This window comes from Numida meleagris, chromosome 1 (genome assembly GCF_002078875.1).
Source record: "Numida meleagris isolate 19003 breed g44 Domestic line chromosome 1, NumMel1.0, whole genome shotgun sequence".
Lineage (NCBI taxonomy): Eukaryota > Metazoa > Chordata > Aves > Galliformes > Numididae > Numida > Numida meleagris.
This window is the reverse complement of record NC_034409.1, coordinates 60,409,279-60,422,505: the sequence shown is the minus strand read 5'-3', so window position 1 is coordinate 60,422,505 and position 13,227 is coordinate 60,409,279. Positions and strand designations below refer to the sequence as shown.

General features: G+C 39.2%; 1 protein-coding gene across 9 annotated transcripts in view; it reads right to left on the bottom strand.

The window, feature by feature from the left end:
- CAPRIN2 (caprin family member 2) overlaps positions 1 to 13,227 on the bottom strand; it is a 31,447-nt gene that overhangs the window by 5,503 nt on the left and 12,717 nt on the right. For 5 of the 9 annotated variants that reach the window (XM_021389236.1, XM_021389267.1, XM_021389277.1 and 2 more), the window contains exons 9-18: positions 11,462 to 12,304; positions 10,546 to 10,587; positions 7,435 to 7,566; positions 7,158 to 7,245; positions 6,423 to 6,478; positions 5,728 to 5,838; positions 4,085 to 4,195; positions 3,271 to 3,423; positions 1,329 to 1,512; positions 192 to 377 (exon numbers count right to left, since the gene is read on the bottom strand). In XM_021389236.1, coding sequence (XP_021244911.1) covers positions 192 to 377; positions 1,329 to 1,512; positions 3,271 to 3,423; positions 4,085 to 4,195; positions 5,728 to 5,838; positions 6,423 to 6,478; positions 7,158 to 7,245; positions 7,435 to 7,566; positions 10,546 to 10,587; positions 11,462 to 12,304 — 1,906 coding nt within the window. The remainder of the gene's footprint in view (positions 1 to 191; positions 378 to 1,328; positions 1,513 to 3,270; positions 3,424 to 4,084; positions 4,196 to 5,727; positions 5,839 to 6,422; positions 6,479 to 7,157; positions 7,246 to 7,434; positions 7,567 to 10,545; positions 10,588 to 11,461; positions 12,305 to 13,227) is intronic. The other 4 variants (XM_021389242.1, XM_021389253.1, XM_021389296.1 and 1 more) reach the window with 4 other exon arrangements.

Sequence of the window (13,227 nt, the reverse complement as noted above, 5' to 3'; positions counted from 1 at the left end):
TTCACCTGACACCTGAAGTACAGGACTACAAAAAGCCTCAGAATTTAAGCAGGCTGGCCCTAATCTCTGCACATTGCTCTTAAAATACTGTTTTAAAATGTTTCACATAGAACCTAAATTCGATACTATGCATTAAAACAATGTTCTAATATTTAATAAGATTTTTAAAGCAGTAGTAAACAAAGACATACCTTTGTATCCACCAGGGGAACGATATGAATTGGCCAGAGACCTTCCACCTCTAGCAGATCCTCTGACAGACCCACGACTGTTAAGATAAGGCTGAGGGGGCCTGGGAATAACATTTGTCTGTGCTGGATAAAAGGCAAGGCTACCATTGCTAACAGAAACAGCTCCATCAGGTTGATAATTCACTGCTTAAAACAAAAGACACAGGTGAAAAGCTTTTATAGCTGCAATAGCTTCTAGAAGCAAGTGCAGCATTAGTAACAGCCAGATTATGTTGTTCACTCTTACACATGGTAAAAAGCAGTTTCATCTCAAGCAACAGGTATTGTATTCAAGAATGCTTTTTACTCACAACATGGCTAAGTGATTAGCCTTAAATACAGATCCTGCAACCATGAGCAGGTTCCACAGATCTATGCTTTATAGCAGTCCAAAACCAGATTAAAATGGGTCCAAGTAGAGCATGTCTAATCTTTCTGAAGTTCATTTTTGTGCAGCAGCTTTGCACAATCAAATATGGTGTTTCACCAAAAAGCTGTACAGATGGCTACTGATCACCTCCTGTAGTCTGTGATGAGAAGCAGCATTTGAGCTAAACAAGATTTCCTAACTGCTGTACTTACTGTTCTTTGGAGTTCTTAACCTTAGAATGTCTCACTGACTTCACAAACTATCAGCCTCTAATATAATTCCTATGAATAGTCCTCTGGCAGAAAAAAAAGTGACCTTGAGTCACTGATTAGATAACTTCAAATCCAGATTCCTACTTGTCATCTCCCACCCTGGAAACTGTTCCAGGCAAATTTAGCAGCTCATTTCATTGCAAATCTTTAACATCAGCTCCATATACTCATGTGGTATCAGCATCTGAATGTCAAGCAGATCAGTTCTGTTCAGTAAAGGCAGCTCAGGACTCTACTTATCAGAAGTACCGTCAACTAAATTACAGCTGATATAACCCTAATGTTAACTGGTGCTACATAAGAACTTCAGTGGTTAAGAATTCCACTGACTTACACATTTATTCCTTAAGGTACTGTGAGTATATTCAGTTTATTTGAAGTAGTATTACCCAAAGAACTTCTATAACCTGAAGAACTGTAACGACTGCTTGAAATGCAGACTAGTACAGTTCTCACCTGAAGACAGAGATTCTTGTGAAAGGGAGGTTTGTTCAGCAACATGAGAAGACTGCAACTGGCTCTGAGGAGGAGTCTGTGTACTTGCAGTAGAGAAACTCTGGTTATAGCCTGCTGAATATGAAGAATCCTCTTTAACTTCCTGGTCTTTACGTGGAGGCAGAGGTGCATTCACTTTAAATACCTGTAACAGTTCAAGTAAGTGCTTAACATTACCAGCTAAAGTCTCTGCCTAGTGTCACCATCCTGCTACACTGACTGTGGTTTAAATCACAGTGCCTTGATCAGTTCCTAGAACACCCATCATTTCATATGAAGAATTGATAACATGGTATTGGTGTTTCAACTCATCCTTTTAACTCACAGTAAGCTTACTGAATGTGAGTCTTGCAAACTTGGCAACCAGCCAAGGGAAGTAGCTTGACTGAACACAGCTGGTGAGGGGTCTGGAGCACAGGCCTTATGAGGAGCAGCTGAGAGAGCTGGGATCATTCAGTCTGGAGAAGAGGCTCAGGAATGACCTCATCACTGTCTATGTATACCTGAATGGAGGCTGTAGTGAGTTGGGGGTTGGCCTATTCTCTCATGCAACTAGTGACAGGATGAGAGGAAATGGCCTCAAGTTGCACCAGGGAGATTCAGGCTGGACATTAGGAAATACTACTTCTCTGAAAGAATATGCTGGAATGGGCTGCCCAGGGAGGTGGTGGAGTCACCAACCCTGGAGGTGTTCAAGAAATGTTTAGACATTGTGTTGAGGGACATGGTTTAGTGAGAACTACTGGTGGTAGGTGGACAGTTGGACTGGATGATCTTATAGGTCTTTTCCAACCTTGGTGATTCTATGAACTATCTTATTTCAGGAGCAGCTATTGTACAGACACTTATCTTACAGGCCCAGTCCCCCAGAAAAACTTTGGTTCTTCAATCATAGCATGCTGTTTTTTGTTTGTTTGTTTTAACTTCAACAAATAATATCATTACATACCAGCTTAGCTTAATTTTAATAGATCTAGTTTAGAACAACCTCCCCACCACCACTTGTGGTATTTTTACATTAATATTCTGTACATCTGGTGAAGGTTCTACATTATTTCTACAAATACAGAAAGCCAGGAAAGAAACATTATGGTAGTGATATACTAAAGAACACACCAAGATGTAAGATGTTTTAGCTGTACCTAAAGTTCTGAGCTTTGAAAGGTTATTAATTACTTTTCCCCCCCTCACCAATTCTACTACATAACTCTGTCCAGCAAGTTGTAGAACTGCACAGGTACATACAAGCCTAAGGACAGAGAAGGGGGCATTAACCCCTAAACAGAGACCCTTCCTCTAGGTCCCTCAAATGGCTTACATCCCAAATTGCTGGACAGTAGCAGTGTTGGCAATGTTTGTGAACATTAGTAGTGAGAAATGCTATTTTTCAGGTCATACATTTGCAACAGGTACTGCTCAATCTGTAGACTACTCCAGATATCTCACTAGGGATGGACAGTGAGATAGTTTGATCTTTATGAAGGACATGTTTTCCATGACTCCAGTGGACTGAGTTTTACCCTGCAAACAGTTTAAGAAGCAGCAAAACAGATTTAAGCTTCAGAAAGCTTCATGGTACCAATAGGGATGCACTTCAGGATTCTATCTCTCCCCTTCAGTCTTTCACATCCATGCATAAAAACAGTGTATGTACAAGCAACTCCACCTTGGGGAGTAGGTAGAAGTCAGTCAATTTAATATCTGACTTCTTAGTTCCTTGAGGATACTAAGACATCCCAGTCATTGAGGAAACAGTTCTAATCTAGATGTTTAACATGAAAGCATCAAAATGACCTATCGAGTTCCATATTACATCAGAGGGAGGCCACCTTTCCCTGTATTAGGACTAAGTTATTAGCATGCTTCTCAATCGTTCGTACGTAGCCTTAAGCAGCATACTTACAGTCTGCATAGCTTGAAAGGGAGCTGCTGTTATTGTGACAGAACTGCTACTTGCTGGAGGAGACTGAAAGCTTTGCCCTTGCGGTACTGGTGTTATGGAGGTGCTTGAAGTTGGCAATGGTGACTGTGGCTCACTTGGGAGAGGAACGGTTGCCTAAGGGAAAGAATATAAATGTAACAAGAGGTCACTGGATAGTTATCAGGCAGTAACAGAAGCAGCTAAATTGTTCTAAAGCCTAGACTGACAGAAGTCAGCAGTTTCTACAGGATGACATTTGGACATAGTAAAGCTACAAAATGCTTTTGCTTACAATTTCAAATCTTGCTGTGCATCCTCAGCAATCAGTATTTCTATTTCAGTCTCTGCTGATTAAGTGAAATGCGCCTATGAGCTACTATACATACCACTCACTCATTGTATGAATTTCACAATAAAGAGGCTTAGGTATTTTTATCCACCACCAAGGAAACATGGGATGCTCTCTGTTCAGTTTGCTGGAAGATGATTCTGTGGTTGGAATTAAAAATAACTTATACTTCCCACAGGAACTCAGGTTTGTGTCTCTCCCTGCCTCCAACTTAATTATGGTTCAGATTAGAAACGGTGCAGAGTTGTCTAAAGTACTGATATTAAAACTCATCTGTGTAGAGTGGCAAAATGAAGTATTTACTTCAAATACCAATATACTCCACAAATCAGAAACAAAAGGAATGAGTCATGATCTAGGCATGGATTAGCAGACAACATATCTATCTGCCTTGTATTACCCTTTTCAACAACATCATTAGTTTCTCAACTGTTTGCAATAGCTCACCTGGGCAATTTCAATCTTTTTAGGTATCAGTGGCTCAGAAATATGTGGACTTGTCTGATACAGTGGCTGGGAAGTATACTTCTCAGTCTCTTGAGAAAGCGATGTTGACACCTGGAAGAAGCCATACATTCACCTGCTATTACAAGTAATACAGAAAGCAAAAAGTTCTGCTAAAGCTATGCAATACTATTGCATAAGTTGAAACAAGTGATTTTTACGGACCAGGATAAACAATAAGTCCAGAGTAAGTGCACTAAATGTTACCTTAACCAAAAGTTTCAAGTTATTAGCTTTAAGGATTCAGACAAGGTATCCTGAACAACTAGCCCTGTAAAGTCAGGCAATTCTAAAAACTTTAAGTTGTTGGAATAGCTCAAAGCAAAGTGACATCAGTCTAAAATGGAAATATATCTGACATTAAGCACCTGGTAGATTTTGTCTAGCAAGGCTTCAGAGAAACAAACGTTAGCAGGCAGCCTTAACTAGAGAACACAGAGTTTGTAAACTCACACCTGCAATGCTAGGTTTAAGAACTGCTTATACTAAGATACACAGCCTAAGGATGAAGACTACCAAGTCTCATTCTCACCACAGAGGTGCAAACTGAACTGCATTTCCATAACAAAAGAGTATACTCTTACTATGGAGTATATTCCCTAGTCATGCTGAGACCAAATAATCTTACTACTGGTTTCTAGTCCTCCCGCTTCTCATGCACCATCTCATGGTGGAAGAAAGCTGTAACACTTCAAAGTTAAGCGACTAGAGATGGACTGGGCACAAGAAACCCTAATTGCAAACACTACATTGGCAAAAACAAAGCATTCTCCCAAAATCAGATGTTTGGCATAGCACAAGTTTTCTTGATTCACAGTAAAGAGCAAAACTATTTAAGCAGAAGAAATTTTATTGTAAAAGATAGTGTCAAGAACTAGGCTAAAACCACTGATTCAAGAGGTAGAAGAATAACAGTCTTGATGGGGATGATTATAGCTATACAGTACATTAAGGAACACAGTAAATGCTATATACACTGTATACTGACAGCACCTACATTAGCAGAAAAACACTTCATTATCATCAATGGGAAAGACTCAACTGCATTTCCAGTCACAGAAATACAGATCTAAAGACAGTCATCAGCATAAACTGAAATTATTTCTTCAGCTCTTAATATTTAAGGAATGCTAGCTGAAGATTTGATTGCATATAAATACAGATAAGAAAGCAAACTTTGAGGTCTTGCTCGATATCAGACATTCAGATGCCAAGCATTTCTTCCATTACTGCCTGAGAGAACATCTGCTTTCAGCTTACAGCCTGCTATTGCATGACAACATCCATCCTAATTTATGGATCTTCCATAGTCAGAGGGTTTTGCACTGAACACAACAGAACTCTGCAAGAATATGCACTACACTGCCTAGCCATCATTTTTCTTTCCACACCTTTCCCATTTCAAGAGGCAGACTGTTCACTTCACATTCATGTGGTATTGGGAAGACTCTTCCAATGATCTTTACATATTCCATGATATACTATTGCTGTCACCTGCATTCTGTCTCTGCACAGTTAAATACAGTTTATTGAAGAGAGGTCCCACCACAGATCTTTGAATGCCAGTGAACACCAGAGAATATTACCTGTGCTGTCTGTGGTGTTACCAAGTCTTCCGTTTCAGAGCCAGAAAGTGTCTGATCAGCAGATGCTAGGGAAGTATTAGAACCATGCAGCGTCATGGATGATTCAGTAGCCTAGCAAGAACAGAAAACAGGTAGGATTCTGAAAGATTACCCTGAATTTTTGGTTGTCCCTGAAACTCATTCTAGGCATTTACAAGTAAATCTCAGAATGACACAGGACGAAGTCCTCTGACCAGTAAGTCAAAGCTTTTTTTTTTAAAAAAGAGTTTTTAAAAGTGGTAAGTAAACCTATTTAAAAGCCAAAGTACTTAAGATATGCAAGCACATTAAGTGAACGTAAGGTTCACCTAACAATGGCAGAAGTTTTATCTTTGGCATAAGTAACAATCTCAAAGATGAAGACATTCATGATCTAGAAAAGCAGTATTTTCTCCTGCACACCATTAGCTATGACTTGAAACTATGAGTTAAACATTTAAACTATTTGAGCATGCCTTCAACATATTATTTTATTTCAATAAAATTAACATTTGTTACTGCATTTGCTTTATGATAAGCACAAGAGCAGCTAGTGTTGTCTGATTTTTCTATCCAGCTAGTAAACCGAATTTATATTACACTGGTTACAAAGCCAACATTATATTATTTCTTAGCTACTGCTTTGCCTCTTCAAGATGGCCCTAGCATCAACTTACTCGCAGGGGTTGTTGAAGAAAATCACTTTGACTTGGCAGTTTCTGTTCTTTTGAAGCTGAAAAAGAACATGAGTTAAGGAACAGTTTTCAAATTCAGAACATTTGGTATACAAAGATGCACTATTTTTAGAGTACACATGGTAAATATTTAGACTTGCATCACTAAATTACACCCATTTGAATGCCTCAGTATGTTTTTGAAAGACAGCAGGTATCCAGTGATCAAAATCTCTCTACCAAGGTAGAGATAATCACTTTCCAAATAAAAACCAAGAGCAATTATTATTTAACAAACTGGGTAATTCATGTTTGATAGCTTAAGAAGCACCCAAATGATTTCTTATAATGGCCAATTATATAAAGCTTGTTTTGTAAGTATAACTAGTTAACTGCTCTTTATCCTGAGCTCATTCATGGTGTGTATCTATATGCCGCATCTAGCAGCTATATACCATATCTAGACAAAATTTGCTATATTGACATCATGCCCACACTGCAGCTGGATTTGGTTGAACATGCAAGTTAGTGATTATACTAACATTCAATTTCTAAGCAGAAAGGAGTTTAAACCACATCCAGCAACAGTTTAAAAAGTTAACTGGCTTGAGCTGTTCTGACAGACACTGGTATTCTTCATTATTAAGGCTGTCTTTCACACTAGGTGTACTGATAGCCAATAAAACCCTGCTGGTTTTTGCAAAAGCTTATACAGGTTACGCTTACAACATTACCTACCTACAGGGCTACTTGCTGGAGTAACTGAAGGTGGTTGAGATGAACCAATGGCACTTGGTGAAGCTTTATCAAAATCCAGAATGGACTCCTTTTGAAAAAAGATCATTGGTTGGTAGAAAACTAATTCCACATACAAATGAAACATTCATTTGACAAGTTGCTGTTAACTGAGTAGAGCTAGATCCATTCATTCAATGCAAACATGCATGGTCAGCACTGTGTTTTTTCTAACCTAGAAGGTATTGGATCTGCTACAGCAGCAGAGAAAAAAACATACTTGCATGAAGTTATAAGTCCCTTGTATCTGAGTCATCAAATCCTGAAGCTTTTCCCTTCTCAGTACTGGATCTTTTGGAAGAGTTGAAGTAGAGCAAAATTCTGCAGCTGGCTGATGTACAGGTTTAGGCACCTACAAAGAAAAAGAGATTACATATAACACCAAAAGCAAGGCAAGCTGCCTTATCCAATGTACTTCCAGAGTAAGATGTAAATATTCGATAGCATAGGCCAAGAAATACTGCTATTGATGTTTTCTGATTTAAGTTCCCACTTCAGAAAAAAGAGGAATCAGCTTACTGTTGTCATAACTAGTTAAGCCATAGAATTCACTTGATTTGGTTTCTTACAACCAAGTACATTCAAGTAAAGAGCCAGAATAATCTCAAAAAAATCAGAACTGCACCACTCAGATTTAACACATACCTCCTACCAGCAGAACCCATGCCAGTAAGTAAGTATAGATCTTTTACTGGAATGGCATTTTCAGGTGTAATTTTTTCAGAATGTCTAAGAGATGTACAGCAAGCAGGTTACTCAGGATTAAACTCACATTTGCTTTCAGAGCCGTATACTCTCAGTGCAACAGCTCCAGCAGGAAGAATTTTATTATACTCTAGAGATCAGCATGGAAAATACACCTGTGCCCCCCACATTAGATTAACTTTTTGTAGCTCGACAACGACTTCCACAGGGCCTTGTTACCCCTTGTTTCAGATGGTCTCCTATTAGTTCTTCCATATCGGTTCTCACTTTGCTTTAAGAATAACAGGAATGTTTTATCAAAATACAGAACGCTTTCCTACAGTACCAGCATTTGTCTTTCTAACAGATTCCAGCTTCAGTACCCTGTATAAGGGCATAATTGATTATTTGCATTAAGTCATTAGAAAAATACATGGCAGAAGAGTACACATGACATTTTTAATTGTCACACTAGATTCAAAAGAAATTAGTGTCATCATCTAGTTTCAGGACAAGTCCAGATACATCTCTTCAACAACTATCTGAAACTAGTCACAAGTTCCAATAACGTGCACAAAGAAGCCTGCAGGGTTCAGCAAGCTTCACAAAGCACAATCCATGTACATGCAGCACTGCATTAACACTGGATGAGTCCATTTTAGTACATGACCCACATAACAGCTACTTGTTGAGCGGTGAGAAGTTCTATTTTACTCTACAGCAAAGAGTGGTACCTTTGAAATATCCCAACTTAATTAGAAATGTAGATGCACAAGCAATATTGTGTATGCAAGTTTTTACTGTTGTTGTTTCCAATAACATGGAAAGCTATTAAGGATTTAAGATGAAAGTTACAGATTAATAAAATTAAGTCTGGGCAAGTTATCAGTTAAGCAGGAGTCACAACCTCCTTGTCCATCCCTATTGCTCACCTCTTACAAACACACTTGCTGTCAAGTTACCCCCTCCCTCCTCATTAAAATTCACTAAGATAAGTACATTACTAGGCATTGCTATGTATTTGCAAACACGTATCAGTTTTTTTGCCTTTAAGTCACCTAACCAGGTAAATCTGGCAGTGTCTGAAGCTACGTAGGTAACGATCAGTCTTAAGTTCAACTTGCATATTGAACAAGTAAAGACAGCCTCAAAACATGGAAGCCAAAAAGACTGACAACCACAGGCAGAGACTATCAACCCCTGCATGCTTTTGCAATTCGTTATAGTCTTCTACTCTGTCCAATACTTTGAGATTATGCTTGATCCTTGTGGGTCCCTTCCAACTGGGAATATACTATGGCACTACAGTTCTCAACAGTATGCTGGCTGCACTGTTTGTTTTAACCAGAAAAGCATCCATTCAGGCATAGAGATCTGATACCAGAGCTTTAAGCCAGAAATGAAGCAGAGGCTCTCCATTCTGTAGAATTTATTTTCAAGTGCCTGAAAATAATGAAATCCACCAAACAGAAGTAGATGTAGTGAAGATACCCAATATACATTTGCTCTTTCATTAGTGTATCAGCTTAAATGTTTAAAACTAGAATTATTTAAAAGGTAAGAGCCACACAGAGCATGTATGAAAAAGCATCAGACTTTACCAGGCTTTGCATCTTCATAAAAGATGCTTTGAAAAGGATTCTACATAAATGTGTAACCCAAGAATAACAGTTTAAAAGACCTACGCATCAGCTCACTCAGGCCACCTTCTTAAGTATTGCAACTTCGAGTATGAACATTGAATTAAATAAGCATACTTTAAAGCCTCAAAACCTAGCAGTTTGAGAAAAATCTCAAAGCTCTAACATGCATTTCATGGAATAAATAAAAAAAAGGTTAGATGTCAGCTCCAGAGCAGAAGCTACACAAGCCTTTTATCTACCATGCACAAGGTCATTTTGCAGGTTCTCCCAGGGAAATAAGTGGATTTAGCAGGGCATTGCCTCCCCTTGCTTTTACTTATGACAAAGGTTTCACTAACTGAGAAGTTAAAATATTTTAAATTATGCAGCTTAAGTAAAGCTAAACATTCGTTTTTATGAAATGAATTATAAAAAGCTAGCTAGGTCAATAGCACACTTTTTAATCATTTAGTGTACTTTTGATACAGCAATTTGTCAACAGCAACTATGCAAAAAGCCAGCTGGTGTTTCTTTATGGCCTGCTACATAAAGCAAAGTTCTGGAGCACAAAGGCCTCATTTACTAATTCAGCAAGCCAACATAAGCACCACCTGATTTAATTTGGTGGACTTACACACCTGCACATTAATGAGAACTCATGGCAGTTGGAGTTTCCCCAGCTGACCAGAGTCCCTCCTTTTCCTCAGCACAAAGTTTTGCCTACTACTTAAGCCACCCATCTTATGCAAAAAAGATGCCCACCATTTTAGAAAAAATCTTGCTTTTTGCTGACACCAGAAATTCCGAAGTATCTTAAAATGCTTGAGACGTTCCACTAGTTCAAATAAACTCAATTGCACTAATAGCTGGGTGCACAGCACCTATTTGTGCTCAGTTATAGCGTGAAAGAACAAAGTTCTGTACCTACACCACCATCACCAGATGTGATTCTACTCAGCTTGAGGGTAGAAGATCAAGCTGAAGCACCTCACCCATTTGGTCACCCAGTGCTGCGTGTTACCTACTCTCTTAATCTCATGTTCAACCTTCTGTTTGCGCTCCCGCCTCTAGAAACAAGAATAACCATTTCTCAGTTTTGCCAGGTTTACTTGATGAGATTTAAATTTAACCATTTGCCATGATCAATATGAAGCAAATTAATTTCTGCTTTCTTGCAGAGAGAAGGTAGTAGTGCTGACAGCATCTTGTAGGAGAGAATTGAGCAATTCCTCATTTTCTCCCTCAAGTCTTACTCAACAGTGTAACTGAACTCTGCTTTTCCTACTACCTTGTCCATCCCTAAAGATAATTGTTGCTACCTGAGCACAGTAAGAAAAGGTAATTTAACATAAGCCTGGCAGTCTGCTCAGCCATCAGCCCTACAGTGGGTTTCGTTTTACATTTCTAAAACGAACGATTCTATTGTTAGAACCTCCAGGGCAGCAGTATAGCTTTGCATTCATCTGGAAATACATATTTAAGCCCCTGTACAGTTGGTATTGCTTGAACTAGATGTTAGTTATCTCTTGAATCAGCTATTTTAATCAAAAGCCTAAAAAATTACTGAAGTGCTATTTGTATGCGGTCACAGAAAGTATTTGATCCCCAGATGAGTCATACCTGCTTTGTACAGATAACAGTGGACAGAGCCAATAGCTGGGGATGAACTAAGTTAATTCTTCTGTCTTATACATAAAGCAGTTATTCGAGGTTCAAACACGGCAATGCTGTGTTGACGTAAAAAGCTAAGCACACCATCTTGCTATTCAAACACAAGGCTTAACTAACAGAATTTAGTTACTTCACCTAGGAAAGAATGAAATGGGAATCTACACAGGTCTACAAGCTACATCTTGTAAAGCCTCTGCTAATAACATAGCTTTAGTCCAATACACTAACGTCAAAAGTTCATGACAGGTAATACTACATATGCCAACTCACTTCTTTGGGTTCCATATCAAACTTCTTTGGCCCCATCTGCTCCTTTGGCCCAACACTTGCAGCTCCCCAGGACTTCGGAGGATTCTGTAACTGCTGTGATGACACTTGCTGTTGCCTCTCAGCTGTTTCCCAAGCCTCTCGAGTTTCCTGCTTCTTTTGCTCTGGCTCCTCCCTAACATGTGCAGCCCAAGCCTTCGCGGGCTTCTGCTTCTTCTGCTCTGGCTCTTCCCTAACATGCACTTCCCATGATTTCACAGGCTCTTGCTTCTTTTGTTCTGGTTCCTCCCTAGTTTGGGGTACCCAAGGTTTTGGAGATTCCTGTTTTTGCTCTGGTTCTTCCTTAGCTTTTGTTACCCAAGGTTTTGGGGACTCTTGTTTTCTCTGTTCCTGGTCTTCCCTAATTTTTGCTACCCACGGCTTCGGAGATTCCTGTTTCTTCTGCTCCTGCTCTTCCCTAACTTTTGCTATCCAAGGTTTGGAGGACTCCTGCTCCTCTCGAACACGTGCTACCCAGGCCTTTGGAGCTTCTTGCTTCTTCTGCTCTTCTTCAACGCGGGTCTCCCAAGGCTTTGTAGGCTCACGCTTCTGTTCTTCTTCTTTAACGTGAGCTTCCCAAAGCTTTGGTGAATCTGGCCTTTTTGTTTCCTGCTGCCTAACACGAGATTCCCAAGGCTTTAAGGTCTCTTGTTTCTGCTTCTGTTCCTGCTCTTCAATATCAACAAGCATTTCCCAGGATTTTGGAGGTTCTTGTTTTCTAGTACATTCAGCTTCCCAAGACTTGGGTTCTTCTGGCTTCTTCTTGACAGAGTATTCTGCTTCAGGCAAATAACGCCTGTTGAGAAACTATATAGACCAAAGAAACTTAATGGCTCCAAGAAAACAATTTCCTACTACAGTTCAGGTCAGTTAAGTTAGGTCATCCAGCTACTCAAAGCTTGGCTAAAAGTAGAACCTATGTAGTTTAAAGCACTAGCCATAGAAACCATGTGGCCGGTTATGGCTTCATTCTACAATGCTGCAGACTAGTGGGTTTTTTTTTTGGTGTGCCACAGAAGTATGAAAACAATCCTGAACAGCACAAGTGAAATATAGTTAAGCTGAGTGACTCTATGATCCTTATCCTCAAGGCTAACTGAAGTTCTCAGGCAGTAACAATATCAAATTCAGTTTGTAACTTTTGTAAAAGGTAGCTCTCCTAAACATCTAGAAGTCTGTAGTACCTACTAATAGCAATTCTAATAAGTGTAGCACCACTATCTCCTCCCAAAATATTTGATCTTGGTAGTGTGCAGTAACTGAGTATAACTCTTATTCTTAGATGGAGTTTAAATATTTAAAGTCATCAGCTTCTCTGATTTAATACAGTTGGACTTCAACCCTACACTGCTGTGCTTATCATCAATATTCAGGCAGTTTTCAACTAAAATATCCTAGAGATGCCATGAGTTACTACTTCATCATAAACAGGAAGTCAATATCTGAAGCGAAGGATTACAAGACATCCTTCCTGGCTATGATTTTTCTGACATGCTATCAGAAAAAGTTTAGAATTGATAGTTAGCAGATGTTACAAAGCTTTGTTCTGGACTATTTCCTCTAATGAGATATCTGGGAAAGAGGGATTCAGCATTTAAAGAAACAGTATTTGCACTTCCAAAAAGACACTCCTTCCCTTCATTTTGAACCAAATCTAATAGCTTCCATGCTATTGCCAGTTGACACTTGAGTACTTAACTCAAGAGTTAGAAGGGCTATTGAGGTAAATC